Below are 16,805 nucleotides of genomic sequence, written 5' to 3' on the forward strand. Positions count from 1 at the left end.
ACCTCTCTCCACCCACATCCCATTTACCAAGAGTAGGATGTGGGGGAGGAATTACATATAGAAGAAGAGTTTGGATTTGATATCCCGCTTTATCACTATCCAAAGGAGTCTCAAAGCGGCTAACATTCTCCTTTCCCTTCCTCCCCCACAACAAACACTCGGTGAGGTGAGTGGGGCTGAGAGACTTCAGAGAAGTGTGACTAGCCCAAGGTCACCCAGCAGCTGCAGGTGGAGGAGCAGAGACGCAAAACCGGTTCACCAGATTACGAGACTGCCGCTCTTAACCACTACACCACACTGGCTCTCACTGGCTCTCATTTATATGAATGGGACCTGACAGCAGCCCATTTTAAAGAAGCATATGATTGGAGTCTTTTCTCAAATACGGTTGCCAACTGACCAGGAAAAAAGATGGACCACCCTACTCCTGTACCTTTAAGAACAGCCTGAGCTACAGTAATTGGCAGCTGAAGCTTTTTGCAACATGGAGATACATTCTATTGCCTGCAGGTGAAGCTGTTTGTTAATGCACAGGTGTAGAAGGGACAGGTAAAAATAGTCCATGGCAAAAAGAATTCCTATCCAGGGCATTAGGTGCACCAACAGGTTGACATGCATTAAAGAACTAGAAGCAAAACACACAAAACCTAGAGGGCACGGACAATATAATCCTGTGCGATGCTGAGTATATGTAATGGTTCTGGTAGGTAACAAGAGCATTTCTTAGCCAAAAGCATGAAAATAGGTTTGTTACACAAGAAAATACTGAACTGGGTACGTAGCAGAAAATTAAGACAATTCACTGGCTTAACAGAGACAGGTATGTTGTCAATGGCCCACTTAAGATCATTAGTTGTGATGTGTTATGGCTTTGTGCAGTGCCATAAATTCAGGAGCAATTATAAGGCCTCTCTCAATCTGTACATTCAGTCCTCATTGGAATCTATAACAGTGGGCAGCTGAAGTTTCCAGTCAGAGAAACTCCCCATTCAAGTTCTCATAGGCTGACATGCCACAATGGAAGAGCCAATGAGAAAGTTCCACAAGGCAAAAAGAGTCAGGGAGTTTAAGGGGGGGGGTAGGGAGAAAATAGCAAACTACCATCAAAATGGCACTCTTTCTGGGACAGTGCTTGCCCCAGTGGCTGCCCATGTATGCAGATATCTGGCTATGGGCACCTCCAGATTATCAGCATTTTGCAGAAGGGATTCAAGCACATACCGGGAAATTTAATTAATGCAATTAAAGTGGATTAAAGTGCTCTGCCACCCTAGCATGACAAGTGCACTTTCTTGGAAAAAGGGACTCCCAACACAGTCTCCCAACAAACGGACCAGAAGAAATGCTCGACAAAGGCCAGATATAATCTAACCTCCACATAAACTTTGTACAAGCAAGTGGGGAAGAATGCACAATATATATGTCCACTGGACGGGCCCCTTGACTGCTGGATGGAATCCCCACATTCAGAGGCAGCACACCTTTGAACATCAGGTGATGGGGACAATGATGGGGCAGGGAGATGCTCTCCTACTGTGCTCACAGGCTACCCAGAAGCATTTGGCTAGCTGCCACTGGACCAGAAACAAGCAAACTTGAACCAACTAATCCATAGCTTAAAAAGGAGGTGGAAAGAACCACCGGGAAAGCATTGTAGAAGACCAGTTTGTTGTTGTTGGGGGGGGGGAAGAATGACCTTAAGTCCTTTGAACTTTACAGTTCCTTCTTAAGGGTACTATAATAGAAGCAAACAACTGTACACATTATTTTAAAAAAAAACTACTGGCATCTCCTAATCATAGACAGTGCTAAGGGATAGTACTTCTCCACGTGCATATCGTTAAACTATGGAACTCCCTCCCACAGGAGGCAGTGAAGGCCACCAACTTAGAGGGCTTTAAAAGAAGACTAGGCCAATTCATGGCTCCCAGCCAGGATGGCTCTGCTCTGCCCCCACAGCTGGAGGAGGCAATTCTTCTGAGTACCAGTCACTGGAAACCACAGGACGGGGGAGGGCTCTGGTGCTCGGATCCTGCTTGTAGGTTTCCCACTGGCATCTGGTTGGCCAGGGTGAGAGCAGGATGCTGGCCTGGAGGGGCCACTGGCCTGATCCTGCAGGTTCCTCTCATGTCTTTGTCTTAGCTTTGCCAGCCCAGCATTCTCCAGTTGCTTCGGATTACAACTCGCATCAGCCCCAAGCAGGCTGCCTGGAGTCCCCCCCCTGCTGCCCCGCCCATCTCCTCCTCTCCCTCTGCCCTGGTAGCCCTACCATGAGCTTAGGTGGCCTTGGGCTCCTTCCAGAGAAAGGGCAGTATTGAAAATGTAATAAATGGGAATAATGTTTTACATATGGCAGTGTTTGAAGGGCAATCTGATCCAAGACCGGTTCAAAAATAAAGAAACCTGTAAAGATCAAGGGAAAGATCAGTTGTGTGGCATTTGCATTTGCCCATCAACAGTTAGCATTGCACCTGGAGAGAAGGCTGAGCAGGCCTATAATATTTATTCATTCATTCATTCATTCATTCATACCCCATCCATCTGGCTGGGTTTCCCCAGCCACTCTGGGCAGCTTCCAACAAAAGATAAAAAATAGAATTAAACATCAAACATTAAAAACTTCCCTGAACAGGGCTGCCCTCAGGTGTCTTCTAAATGTCAGATAGTTGTTTATCTCTTTGACATCTGATGGGAGGGCGTTCCACAGGGCAGGTGCCACCACCGAGAAGGCCCTCTGCCTGGTTCCCTGTAGCTTTGCTTTTCACAATGAGGGAACCACCAGAAGGCCCTCGGCGCTGGACCTCAGCATCCAGGCAGAACAGAGTGGGTGGAGAAGCTCCTTCAGGTATACTGAGCTGAGGCTGTTTAGGGCTTTAAAGCTCAGCACCAACACTTTGAATTGTGCTCGGAAACGGCCTACACAGCATCTAGCCACAGTCTTCCCAACTATAATTTTACTTAATTATAGTAATTGTTCCTAAAAAGGTTTTATCAATCTGTACCTTCTTTGGTCCTCCTTTTTGAAGATGCCCAGGTGAAAGTCCCACCATGGCTGGGCAGAGTGAATGCGGGCTTGAGGGGTCTACTTACGGTATCCTGCTCACGGGTCCACGAAGGCCTGAAGCCCTCCTTGGGAAAAGCACTCTGCGTGTGCTCAAAGGAGTTAGTTCACATTCTTTTTCTGTATTAACTGAGCTGCAGTATAGAATGCAGGATTTGTCCTCAAAATTAGGTACTGGGAGATGCATCTGAGTGAATCTGCGGAGATGAGAGTTGAACCAAAATGGGAAATATAGTGGTACCTCTACTTACGAGCACCTCTGGTTATGTATCCTTCAGGATACGCGCACAGCAAACCCGGAAGTATTTTCCTGGGTTTCGTTGTGCACACATGTGCAAAAGTGCTCTACCGTGTCACGCGCATGCACGGAACAGGCACCTCTGGTTGCAAAAACCTCAGGATCCTACTGGAGCTCCAGAACAGACCCCGTCTGCAACCGGAGGCACCACTGTAACTGTTTTGAGTTACATAGACTCTATGGAGGGATTTGGAGGAGGCTTGAAGATGTGTGACCTCAGCCTTCACAACTGAATTTGCTGTACTAACAAGAGGGGGGAAATCTTGCTTCACCACCAAGTCAGGTCTGCTGATGAAGAATCTACAACAGCCTCCTCCAACCTGCTGCCCTCCAAAGGTTCTACCTTCCATCACAGCCAGCATGGTCAATGGTTGGGGATGATGGGAGTTGTAATAACAACAACAACAATAATAATATTTTTTATTTTTACCCCGCCCTCCCCAGCCAAGGCCGGGCTCAGGGCTGCTAACAAGCAATAATAAAAACAAGTTGAATGAATGCAACTTAAAAACAAGATTAAAATACAAAAATTAAAATATTGAAACATTAAAATATTAAAATGTAGCTTCATCACAGGACGAGAAAGGAAAAGAAAAAAGAAAGAGGGGGAGGGAATCAAATTGGCTCCAAGCCAAAGGCCAGGCAGAACAACTCTGTCTTAAAGGCCCTGTGAAAAGAAATCAGATCCTGCAGGGCCCTGGTCTCATGAGGCAGAGCGTTCCACCAGGCCGGAGCCAGAGTTGAAAAGGCCCTGGCTCTGGTTGAAGCTAATCTGACTTCCCTAGGGCCCAGGACCACTAGGTATTTATGGACCTTGAGGCTCTCTGTGGGGCATACCGGGAGAGGTGGCCTCGTAGATACAAGGGTCCTAGGCCGTGAAGGGCTTTAAAGGTCAAAACCAGCACCTTAAATCTGACCCTGTACTGCACCGGGAGCACTGGGTGAATCTGCTCCCATGGCAGAGACCCCGTGAGGAGCCTCGCTGCAGCATTCTGCACCCGCTGGAGTTTCTTGGACAGCTTCAAGGGCAGCCCCGCCTAGAGCGGATTACAGTAGTCAAGCCTGGAGGTGACCATCGCATGGATCACTGTTGTAGAACAAACAGCTGAAGACCACTCAGTGAGAAAGCCTTTGGGAGGACACCAGGTGGCAGGTCTGGTGGTTTAATGCTAAAGAAACCAACACAGGAGAGCACAGGGTGTTTCTGGGCAGAAACGCCCTTACAAAGTCCAACGTACCTTTAGGGTTATGAAATCCATGCTGCCTCGTGGGGCTCTGATAATGCTGGAGGAAGCAGCCAGACCTAGCCCCACCCTCACCCACAGCAAAGGCTTTTACAGGATTGTGAAATGTTGCCACAAGGTATCACCACAGATCCTTCCAAAACAGCAATTCCTCCCTTTTTAGGGTCATGGATCAGCGGTAGAGCACCAGTCTTGTGTGCAGAAGGTCCCTGGTTCAAGCCCCAGCGTCTCTGGGTGGGGCTGGGGGTGACCTGGGGGTGAAACCCTGGAGAGCTGCTGCCAGTCAGTGCAGATAGTACTAAGCTAGATAGACCAATGGTCTAATAAGCTATAAAGGAGCTTTTTGTGTGTGTGTATGGCTTAGTTGAGATTCCTGCACTGCAGGGGGTTGGACTAGATGACCCTCAGGGTCCCTTCCCATTGTATGATCCTATGTTCCTTCCATCCTTCTTTTCTTCCCTGCCTACCCTGATGTGGCCCAAAGGAAAGCAGAGCCAGATGTTTGGCACCAGCCTGGCAGAAGGAGCTGCTGGAAAGAGGTGAACAAGGCGCCTTCCAACCGCCTTAGGGACTCCACTCTGGATTCGGGTAGGATTTACTCCTTAGCTGCAGATACCTAACCAGGTCTACTCAGAAGCATGTCCTACTGCATTTAATGAGGCTTACTACCCGGTAAGCAAGGCTAAACCAGGAGCTGAATCTGAGGAGACACCTTCGGACCACTAAATAAATGCAGCTCCATTAACTATGAGCCCTGAACTTTGGGACCCCCTCCAAACCTTTTGTAGGGCAAATCCCACGTTTTGTAGGGCCCCCCATATGGGTAATTGACACTCAGAGTGGGGGTCATAGGTATCCCCCAGAAACCCAACATTGTCCCATTCACTCCAAACTTGTGTCAAAGTTTTGTAGCAAAAACCCTGCACTCTGCAGGTCGGAGCCAACTTCTGGGGCTGAGGGGTCTTCAGTCCCCCAATAAAACATTTGAGGGGGCAGGCCCCCCAAAGTTGATGGGCATTGCCATTCAAATGGTGTGCGTGCAGCGTGGCATGTGATATGCCCCCTCCAATATTTTATTCAGGTTGGCACCCGTGGTAGATCCTCCCCCCCCCAAAAAAAAACCCTGAGTAATTGATACTACGTCCCCCCAGTTTGATGGATCAATTATTCAGCGGGTGGTCCTACAAAACGCGGTCTTCGCCCTACGAAAGGTTTGGAGGGTGTCCCAAATTTCGGGCTTCGTAAGTTTTGGAGCGGGAGTAAGGAGGCGGAGGAGTAAGGGACGCTTCTGAACACCTTGCAAAACGCATTGGGTTTGCAGCAAGAAGCCCTTGGATGCGATGGCCGAAGTCTTTCGAAGGCGCGGACACACCGCGGTGCCTTCCTGAGAAAACCGGAGTGGTCGCGCCGTCGCTCCTCCTTGGAAGCGAATTGGGGGCGTCGGTTCCCGGCCGCCCCTTCCGCGCGGCGCCCGCCGGAGGTGGGGCGTGTGGGCGCCGGCCAGGCCCGCCCTCGCGGCCGCCGGCACTATAAAGCGCGACGGGAGGCGGGCGCCGCCGTTCGCCCCTTGCAGCCCGCAGCGCAGTCGGCCTCCTCTTGCCCCGTCGCACCGCCGCCATGAGTTACTCCAAGTCCAGCGTCTACTCCAGCTCGTTCCGGCCCGTCGGGGGTTCGGTGCGATTCGGGCCGGTGGCCAGTGCGGCCAGCGTCTACGCCGGGGCCGGCGGCTCGGGCTCGAGGATCTCCGTCTCGCGGTCGTCCAGCCTGGGCTCCAGCTACGTCGGGGGCGGCGGCGGCGGCGGCTATGGAGGCAGCGGCTTCTCGCTCTCCCTCTCGGGCTCCGGCGTGGTCCACAACGAGAAGGAGACCATGCAGGACCTGAACGACCGCCTGGCCAGCTACCTGGAGAAGGTGCGCAGCCTGGAGGCCGAGAACCGCCGGCTGGAGATCCAGATCCGAGAGCACCTGGAGAAGAAAGGGCCCAGCACCCGCGACTGGAGCCGCTACTTCGAGCTCATCGAGGACCTGAAGAATCAGGTGAGCGGAGGGGCGCCGAGAGCAGCCTGCCTCCGGTACCGGAGAGGCCGGGGGCTCCGAGCGTAGGTGCGGGCTGAGAACCCCTCGCCGCCCTTCATCCCCGCCAAGGCCACAGCCCTTGAGCCAAGTTTACAGCGAGGAGTTTTGCAAAACTAAAAGATGCAAGCTTAGTAGCTCAGTAGAAAACGGCAATGAAGGAGTAGTTAAAAGTAGCCGGAACAGGTCCGGGGGTGGGAGGCACCTTGCACTTTCTTCTCCGTACATAACATAACTTTATATGTCCCAGAGCTGAGCTCCAACCTTGAAAAGAATGTAGGGTTTAAACCCAGTCGGTGTCAGGTTCAGAGAAGGTCAAGGAGACGAAGTCAGTGCCTCTCCAGAACTGACATCGTTTGATCCCCATTAGAATTTGCCCTTTGCACATGCATCTTCCCGGCCCGTACAGTAATGGATCTTTGCTCCATGGAATATAGAAGCCCCGCTTTGTCTGATGTGGCCAGAGGCCATTAGCTTTCGGCTTCAGCTCCCTCCCACTAGCTTACGGTGTTTTCTTTAGACAGCCACTAAGAGGCTGCCTAGTGTTAACCACAAACTGTGTTGCCAGATTTTCAAACCATCCCTGAAACTCAGCTTTTAACAGTGGTTTGATATACCAAGAGAGAGCAAACCACAGAGAGAAACCGTATCCCCTGCTAATTCGTGCATATCAAGCCACTGTTAAAGGCATAGCTACAGAAACTATTTGAAAAGTTGGCAACCCAAACGGCAAAAAAACCCACATTGGCACAGATTGATGGTGGAGAAGAGAGAATGCCTGGAACTTAGCCGATAGTTTTTGCTCTGGGTTCAGCAAGTCTGAAATGATAATCACTAATTTGCTTCCGTTCATGAGGTCAGCAGTGCTATTCAGGATTTCATAAGCATCCACCAAAGTATTTATTTTCTACTAATTCAACTGGTAGCTTCCCTTGAAACCTCTCTGTATCCCAAGCCCCACCTTCTTGTTCATATACCAGGTATGCCAGGTGCAAAAACAGTTAACCATTTTGGGTTTTTTCTTTAAAAAAAATGAGAATATTATTGTATGGAATATATAGGGAAGCTATTGTATGTATCAGTCTTGGTATGAACCAGAGCTCAGCAGCCCTTGAAACCAGGTTGTCATAATAGCAGAAAGGGTGCTTTGGGGCATGTGAGGATTGCCCTTCTTGTCCCCAAGTATACTCAGTCAATATGTGTAGGTCTTTGGATAGGATTTAAAATTCCAATAACTTGAGTGTGGTACCATGGAAGTGTGAGTTCCAGTGATTTTAATTTTTGAAATTAATCCTTGGATAGGAGAACACACCTCTACATCAGGAAAGCACTCCATTCCCAGTGGTATCCTGTTACGGGTCTAGATTTGCTGCTCTTGTATTCTGTTTAACTGCTTCCTGACAGTTCCAACAGGTGAAGTGTTTCCAATAATGTAGCTTCACGTTTTGAATTTCTGCACAGGACCCATATGGAAGCAGGAGGTCCAGGGAAGGTAGCAGAGAACCCATACAAAGAGGCAGAAAACCACTCCACTTGCTCCTATCATAAACCTAGCTCTTGTTCCTTCCTAAGAGTTTCATGACCAGGAGTGATTCCTGGTTCAGTAGCTGCATGTGCATACACAGGTCAATCATGAACCAGACTATGGGCTAATCATTGCCACATTAGCGATTGCAGGCAGCTGCAGCCCCTCCTTTCCAAGAAGGTTGGGTGTGTGGGATTCACTCTCTCCCCCTAATTCATTCCTGTAAACCCCATTGTCTTTCTGTCTGTGGGGCTAGAGTTATCCACTTCTTTTCCTCTGCCTATACTCCCTTGCACTGAGATCAGTTGTGCACTACATAGAAAGCAACTGAAGCTTTTCTTCTAACATGGAGAAGCAAGAACAGAGGGACAGGGAAAGTCTACAGAAATCCAGGCAGTTGTGCATCTGTAAAGGCACAAAAAGCTTATTAAGGAGGGAGGAAAGAAACAGGTAACCAGTAGTAAGAGTCAGTCTGGCTTACTCAGGAGGAAAAGACACTCTAACCTCCCCCCCCCCAATACAAGTCAAACAATTTATATTTAGTCATAGGTCATAACAAGGAAGTACTATGCTGCCAAAGAAGATGGCTCAATAAAAAATACCAGGGGAGGGGAACTTGTGACCCTCCAGCTGTTGCCAGAATACAGATCCTATCATCGCTTGCCATTGGCCATGCTGGCTGGCTGGGAGTCCAGCAACAGCATCCGGAGGAGACAGTGCTGTACAAAGTGAACAAGTAATTAATATCTCATGTTTTACTGCCACTGCGAGAAAAGGCATCGAATCCTAGGATTGTAGTGTTGGAAGGGACCATGAGGGTCATCTAGTCCAACCCCTGGCAGTGCAGGAACCTTTTTGCCCAACCTGGGGCTGGAACCCACAACCCTGAAATCAAGAGTCTCATGCTTGACTGACTAAGCTACCAAGGTCGATACACATTTTTCAAACACGAAACAGGTTTAGGGTCTAAGGCTCTAGTTAAAACTGCCCTGGTTCTAGTTAAAACTGAGAGCTGAGGCTCCACTCCAAAAATGAGGACTTGAATGTGACACGGACAAGAAGCCACCTCAGTCGGTTTCTGTGCCTTTTACAGGGGTGGCCAAATGCAATAGAGGACAGAGCTCCTGTGCCTTTTAAAACACCAGTTAGAAGGAGGAATTGCCTGTGCCCCATATAGTTAAAGCATGTTGTTTCCCCCAAAGAATCCTTCACAGAATTACGATTCCCAGCCCCCTTAAGCTACAATTCCCAGGATTTTTGGGGGGGAGCTTTAAATGCATGGTGTCTACACAGCCTTAGTAGGTGTAGTTTGTCATGCAGGCAGTACACCATCTGAAATTCCCATTTTAAACTACAGCTTGGGAGCAGTTTACTTGCCCACCCGCCCCATATGCCTGCCTTGCCTCTTCAATGTGCAAAGCATGCCCTCCTGCTAGTACCACACATAGGATATACACTCCAAGTCTGTGGGGAGTGGCACTTTCAGTGTGGCAACACCTGTTTGTGCTGTGTTGTCTAGCACTTGCGAATCCTTTGAATAAGCAGTGTATAGATAAGGGGAGCACTGAAATGTACAGATCTTGTTCTGGTCCCCACCGCTGCATGAACGTGTAAAATCCACATGCAAAGCTTCATCCTAACATGTACACATAGCAGTGGGTGAAAAGGCTTCTGAACCTTTCAATTTCCTTCATGCCCTGTGACTTCTGGGAAACTGGAACCTTGTGAGGCGGGAAACCAACACCCAGAGGCTATAGCAGTTGGGTTCAAAGGACAATTGGGTGCTGGGAAGAATGACTGAGGGTAGATTAATTATTAAAAAAATATGTTTGTTCTCGTGAGTCATGTATAGTCAATCAGCAAACAAAGTGTGCACACAAAAGGATAACAGTGGAAACTACTTTAGCACCTGGTGAGAGCAGGTGAATGGGACAAAAGGGAAAGGGGCTGGGTTAGAGGCCACAGGTGCAGGTGCAGAAGATGAAAGAGGTGCAGGGAAGGTCTCCTGGGAAAGCTCAAGGGGGAGGGATGCATTTCCAGAAGCAATGCCCCTTCCCCAAAACACAAGGAGAAAGTTTCCTTAAAAAAACAAAATCCAAACCAGGCTTCTATGCCAGGCATGGGCAGCATTTGCATTTGTGAGGCCACCATGGGACACTTGCAGCCTTACATGTTCTCCAGGCAGCTGCTGACAGGATGGTGGTGAAACCAGAGCACATTTAAGTCCCTCATCGTTTACACCTTAAGGTATGGTTGCCTGGAGCACACCCAATGGCCAGAGAGCTTATCCTCACAACCTTCCCTGTTACCTGTTCCTGCTAAGAACAAAGGGCTTCTTTAAACAAGCAGGATTTCCTACAGAGAAGCAGCAGGGCCATTTTCACATGAGAGGCAGAGAGGGAAAGGCCAAGAGTCACTGAATTTAAAGCATCAGTCACAGAACTGCAGTGAAGTAGAATCTATGCTTTGGGGATCCATCAACATCCAAGATTACAGGTGGGGCAGGATTGCATCGTGTTGGGAAGGCAAGGAAACCGTTTTCTCCTTGTGCTTCTACTTGCAAAGGAAAGAAGGTGGTTGTCTCACCCGCTTTCTTAACTTGAGAGGTGTCCCTTTAAGAATCTCTCCTCCTCTTGTTGCCTTGGGAACTGGGAAGGTGAATTGCACCTGTGTTGGCTTAAGCAAACAATAGGATCTGTGTAGGCTGGCAGGAAATCAGTAGATTCAGGTTGCATTAGCCTTCACTAGACCAGAAACAAAGAGGAAGTTGGCAGTCCTTGGCATAAGGTTGGGGAAATAATTTTTGAGTGACACCAACTTACTCCAAGATCAGTTGGCTTAAGGATGAGGGTTGCCAACTTTTATTTCAGCCCCTGCTCCTCTTCCTTTGAACAGCACCCCAGTTTGCAGATGTTAGCAGGTGATGCTTGCCTTGATGATGAAACTTGAAAGTTTATTCGGCTCAAGCTGCTGTTGGAGGAGCAATGACTGGTTGTGCCCTTTTTTATGGACAGTTGACAACTCTTCTAAAGGCTGGTAAATGTCTTTCACACACTACATTAATTACTAAGTTTTGTGCTTCTTTTCTGTCCTCAGATCTTTGACCAGACAGTGGATAACGCTCGCATTGTTCTGCAGATTGACAATGCCAGGTTGGCTGCTGATGACTTCCGCGTAAAGTGAGTGGATTTTCTTCTTGTTGGTCCTGTTTGGTCCTGGGATCCCTCCAAAGGTCCATCTCTGTAGAACATGAGACTCAGGGTTATGGGTTCAAGTCCCACATTGGGCAAAATATTGCTGCATTGCAGGGAGTTGGACTAGATGACCCCCGTGTTCCCTTCCTTCTATGATTTTATCATTTTGGGACCTTAGAGCCATCTTTCCCAACACCTTTCCCCAGATGTTGGTCTACAATTTTCATCATCCAAATTCAGTAAGGTCAATGGTCAGGGATAAGATGAATTGTGGTCCCACATCCGGGGACCCAAGGCTGAGAAAGACTGCCTTGGGGTGTAAAGTATCACTATCTCTATATGTGTGTCATTTCATATTTTTATGTTGTAAACTGCCCTGTGATCTTTGGATGAAGGGCAGTATATTAATTTAATTAATGATGATGGTGTCCGTAGTTAGAGCAAAAACAGCAGCCTCTAACTCTTCTTTTTCCGTGGGGCGGTAGGCATGTATAAAGCCTACAGATATCAGAAAGGGAGGAACACAAAGGCCAGTGGGTCTCCTCCATCCCTGCCTACGTGATGTTGTGCAGGACTCTGGTTTGCTTCCAGAGCACCTTGCATTCAATCTCAATGAGTCCTGGTTCCAGTGGTAATTTCTGTCTCCAGTGGAATGAGGCCATTTGAGTGGCGAGCAATATCAGGCAGATGGGGGTCACCTGCTAGGCCCTTTCTATGCGTTCCCTCTTAACCGTCCATAGCTGCCAAAAAACAGAGTGGAGGGCATTTAAGTGGGGAAGGCCTAAATCCATACAGTCGTTGGATGACACTGGGGTTTTAATGGCTAGGCATAAACTCATTCACTGGGCTGAGAAGACTTTGGGTAATCCTGTAAAGTCAGGGTTTAAAGGAACCAGGCACTGAGTGGGTGGGAGAACTGTTGTTGGACTCCCACCCCGCCAGCCCCCAAAAGCATAACCAATGTTCTCGATGGGCACTGTAATCCAGCAATATTTGGAAGGCCCCACTCCTGACCCACAAGTATTCCAGAGTGCTTTAAAAAAAAATCTGTAAATTTTGTGCCAAGAATAGATTAATCCCCCAACCTGCATATGTTATGCACATTCAACAAATTTGCACAATTTCTCTCAATTCTGCAAAATTTGTTCACTATTTTATTTAGCATTTTGCATGCATGAATTTATTCTGGTTTTGCTAATCCCAGAAGAGGGACAAGGAGCAGTATAAAGCACCAAAGATCCACCCTTAACCAATGGAGATCTTACCCAGCAACCTCTTTGGCCTCTAAACTGTCAGCAGGCATTACATGTTTTCAAGCGTATGTTTAGAGTCAATAAGGGCTAGAAACTTCAAAATAAAAATCAGGAAGCCGAATTCTTCATTCACCTGCACTTTTTGTGCATTTACCTAGAATCATTCATGGCATGTGCACACCCCTGCTTCTTACACTCTGAATTAATCCCCCCATCACCAGTGTGCACATCTGTTTGCAAACTGATTATTGTGAAGACCTCATTCCTTCTTCCCTGTCACCCAGGTTTGAGGCTGAGCTGGCCATTCGTCAGTCTGTGGAGAGTGACATTAATGGCCTCCGCAAAGTCATTGATGATACCAATATGAGCCGCCTTCAGCTGGAAGGTGACATTGAGGCCCTCAAAGAAGAACTGATCTTCCTGAAGAAGAACCACCAAGATGTAAGTCTCTACTGTGGTCACTGGTCAGAGACAAGATGGAGTTGGCAGCAGCAATAGTTTGATGGGAGATACTGACTGGGGCCTGTCATGAATGGAATCAATGGCTTTGCACATTTGGGACACACAGCAGCTTCAGAGTTTGTGCTCATTTTATGCCTCCTCTTCCCTTGCTAGGAAGTCAATGCGCTACAGTCCCAGATTGCCAACTCAGGACTGACAGTAGAAGTAGATGCTCCCAAGTCACAGGATCTGGGCAAGATAATGGCTGAAATCCGGGCACAGTATGACACCTTGGCTCAGAAGAACCTTGAGGATTTGGACAAGTACTGGAGCCAGCAGGTGAGCAGAATAACTTTTGCAGCTTGATCCTGACATGCCCCCATAGCATTTCAGGGTTTTTACAATAAGAGAGAGGTTACTGTCCTCATGAAGAATAATGTTTCTTCCCACCTTTCCATTAGATCACTGAGAGCACCGTCATGATCACCCAGAATACCAAGGAGATTGAGACGGGCCGTGCTACTGTCACCGAGTTGCGCCGCAACGTCCAAACACTGGAAATTGAGCTGGAGTCTCTGCGCAACCTGGTATGATCTTCACCTATCATTCCAAATATTGCAGGGGTAGGGAGCCTCAGTCCAGGCAGCTATGTGGCCCTTTGGACCTCTCTGCCTGGCTCTTGGGAATCTGCCCAGACCAAGCCCCCTCACCTTGCCCTCCTCTAGTGATATTTACCAGGCTGGAATGTGTGATAATAGCTGTTCCTTGCCTGGATGGCGGTGGGGGTGGGTGTCTGGCCAAACCCCCAGATGTGACCACCTTGGAAGTTGCCCAGAAAGGAATATGGCCTTTGGGCTGAAAGGGGCCCCCGTTCCTGAGCATGGTAATATAGTAATGTAGCGCTTGCTTGTTTGTGGTGCCTTGTTAGTGTTTTAAGTTCTGTATTGAGAGAGAGGCACTCTGCATGGAATTATTTCGTAAAGCAAAGGTGCAGCCTGTTCCTGAAACGGAGGCAATATATGGAGTGTATGGGATGGAAATACCACCTAAGAACAATCAAAGTGTTGTTGGCTTAGCAAGCAATGACCCTGATCCCCAATCCTGTCCCCTTTTTTATTCTCTCTACAGAAAGCCAACCTGGAAGGAAACCTCCTTGAAGTAGAGAGCCGCTACGGCATGCAGATGGAGCACCTCAATGGGCTATTGCTGCGGACCGAGGCTGAACTGGCACAGATGCGGAGCGATGTCCAGCGCCAGGCAGAGGAATATCAGGCTCTGCTGAACATCAAAGACAAGCTGGAGGCTGAGATCAATACCTACAGAACCCTGCTGGAGGGCGGAGATGAGTTCAAGTGAGCTTTTCATTCTTTCATCTTTCTGGGGCAAAAACACAGGACTGGTCATCTAGGCTCTCCCAAGCTAGACACAGATGTTCTATAGATGACCATAGCTCTGGTGTATGTGGCCCTTTCCCTGCTCTTTCTCTGTAAGCTCTGGAACATCATTTCCCAATCTTGGAGGGGAAACTGCTTCTAGTCACAATGGCTATATGCTACCTTCGGGATCAGAAACACACACCCCTCGATGCCTCCAGCTGCCAGGCATGGGGGAACAATGGCAGGAGAGGGCTATTGTACTCTGTCTTGCTTTTGGGCTTCCTGTAGGTACCTGGTTGGCCAATGAGGATGAGAGAGGATGCTGGACTTGATAAGCCTTGGGTCTGCTTCAGCAGGGCTCTTAATGTTCTTTTAAAGTGTGTGTCTTGGCTGAATTAGGATAGAAGGTGTGATGCTCACTAATGCCAGAGGAGATTTACTTTTACAGTACTTAAGAGTAGACCTGTTAAGTGGAAGCCACAGGTCTGTCTTAGCAACTTGAGATGAACCTTGTGCACAGTTCTATATTAAGTTCAAGGACATCCTTTCATGATGGACAAATTCTAGACTCCCAAGTACACTTGCCGAAATGGATTGTTACTGGTCCTGGCCTTGCGACCCCCTAGGCCCATGAGGCTTCAGGTTGGGCTGCTTAAACCACCTTAAGTTGGCTTAAGATGACTGGATTTCCCCAGGAGGTAACAAGGAACTGGCAGCAGTGTCTCATGTTCATTGTCGGTGTCTTCTGTCTCTCTTCAGCCTGAAAGATGCATTACTGGAAAGCACCATGCAAACTACTCAGAAGATCCACACCACCAAGATCATCGATGGCAAGGTGGTGTCGGAGACGAGCGAAAGCAAAGTGATGAAGCGTTGATCCCACCTGCTGTGTGACAAGGATTGTCACCCGGTGCAGCTAACGTTGCACACCTTTTGTTCCAGAGCTGGAGGGTTCCGGGGAGGGACTGGGATGGGTCTTAATGGAATTCAATAAAGAAATGTTATTAAAAGAAGTGGTGTGGTTTGTATGCCTATTTGTCTATTTTGCAGAGCCCCCTCCCTCCCTCGGTCCTGACCCTGGGAATCCTCCTGCAAGTGGCTTCCGTATTCAGTGGCTTTGCACATGGTGTGCCTTGGAACAGGACACCCCTGTGCCTTGCAGTGGATACCGAGGCATGTTCTAAGATGCTCACTCTGGTGCCTGTTGGGCTTTTTGCCACTTGTGAGACAGAAAATGCATCTTAACACAAATGGATTTTCTAGAATAAGGGGAAATCTGGTTTAAATGTTTAAAGAATGACCATGACAATGCATGGATGCACGCCATAAGTTTCTGCAGCCCATAAAAGCTTATGTTGTAATAAGCAATCTACAGCAGCCGCATTAAGTGACCCTTGGTTGCCAGCACGCCCAGGAAGGCAGCGTCAGGCCCTCTGATGAATGGAATATCGGTTTACTTACTGGGAGCATAACACTCCTTTGCAAATATTTGTTTGCAGGGAGAGGGCCATTTCCAGGAAAGGGATCCAGCCATAAAAGATTGTGCAACTTGCCTGCCAAGCCCCTACCTTTGAGGCTGCCCCACCCAAGGAAGCTGAAGTGTTACCCACCCCTGTTCATTAATTACTAGGGGATTTCTATAGCAAGAGAGACGGGGACCCAAGTCCTGGGTCTTGTGCTGAACCTTGGCTCGCCTGTCCTTCACCCCTTATAAAAAACCAACCACTATATAGTACTGCAAAGTGAAGTGTTGAGACTCCAGACAACCACCATTTTAATTTATTCCCAAACCTATGTTTTAAGAAACTCTTTCATGTCACAGGCCTGTGTCCCAAGTGCTTTAAGTACTGTTAGGAATTTGTGGGCTGGGGGGAAGTCCTGGGCACCAGAGAACACTTAGCAGTGTAAAAATCCAGGCTGAATCTGCTCCCTGCAAGGAACTGCTTGGGGAGAAGAACCACCATGTAGTACAAAGGAAGGTAATGGCCCATTGGCACAAACAGTACCTCCTCCCATGAGGGGCTGGTGAGCAGAGACAAAAGCCAGGTTTAGGCTTTCCGTGTTCCATAATGGAAGCTGGGAGGAGGGGGGGCAGGTTACAAGGGGTGTGATGTCACACAGGAAAAAGGTGTCCTTTTAAAACTGAAGTTTGGAGGAAAGTGCAGAGACTGGGAGCATGGCTGGCTTCTGGTCTGGACCCAAGCTTGCTGAAGTTCAGGGAGAACCAACAAGAGACACTCGGGGAGTAATGTTCTGCGCTTCCACCATCAAAAATCAGATGTAAATCAACCATATTTCTTAAAAACACTGCAGACTCATTCCAAACCCTGGTTTCCCAGA

The 16,805-nt window shown here is 48.4% G+C and overlaps 1 protein-coding gene across 1 annotated transcript; it reads left to right on the forward strand.

Annotated features, from left to right (window-relative positions):
* Nucleotides 1-6,158: 6,158 nt before the first annotated feature.
* KRT18 (keratin 18) lies at nucleotides 6,159-15,478 on the forward strand. The gene is made up of 7 exons (XM_082213155.1): nucleotides 6,159-6,640; nucleotides 11,298-11,380; nucleotides 12,933-13,089; nucleotides 13,264-13,428; nucleotides 13,551-13,676; nucleotides 14,218-14,441; nucleotides 15,225-15,478. Exons 1-7 carry the CDS (start codon nucleotides 6,221-6,223, stop codon nucleotides 15,340-15,342), a joined length of 1,293 nt encoding a protein of 430 aa, XP_082069281.1. The 5' UTR covers nucleotides 6,159-6,220; the 3' UTR covers nucleotides 15,343-15,478.
* Nucleotides 15,479-16,805: the final 1,327 nt, after the last annotated feature.

Source organism: Podarcis vaucheri (genome assembly GCF_965113315.1).
Source record: "Podarcis vaucheri genome assembly, chromosome: 2".
NCBI classification, from domain to species: domain Eukaryota; kingdom Metazoa; phylum Chordata; class Lepidosauria; order Squamata; family Lacertidae; genus Podarcis; species Podarcis vaucheri.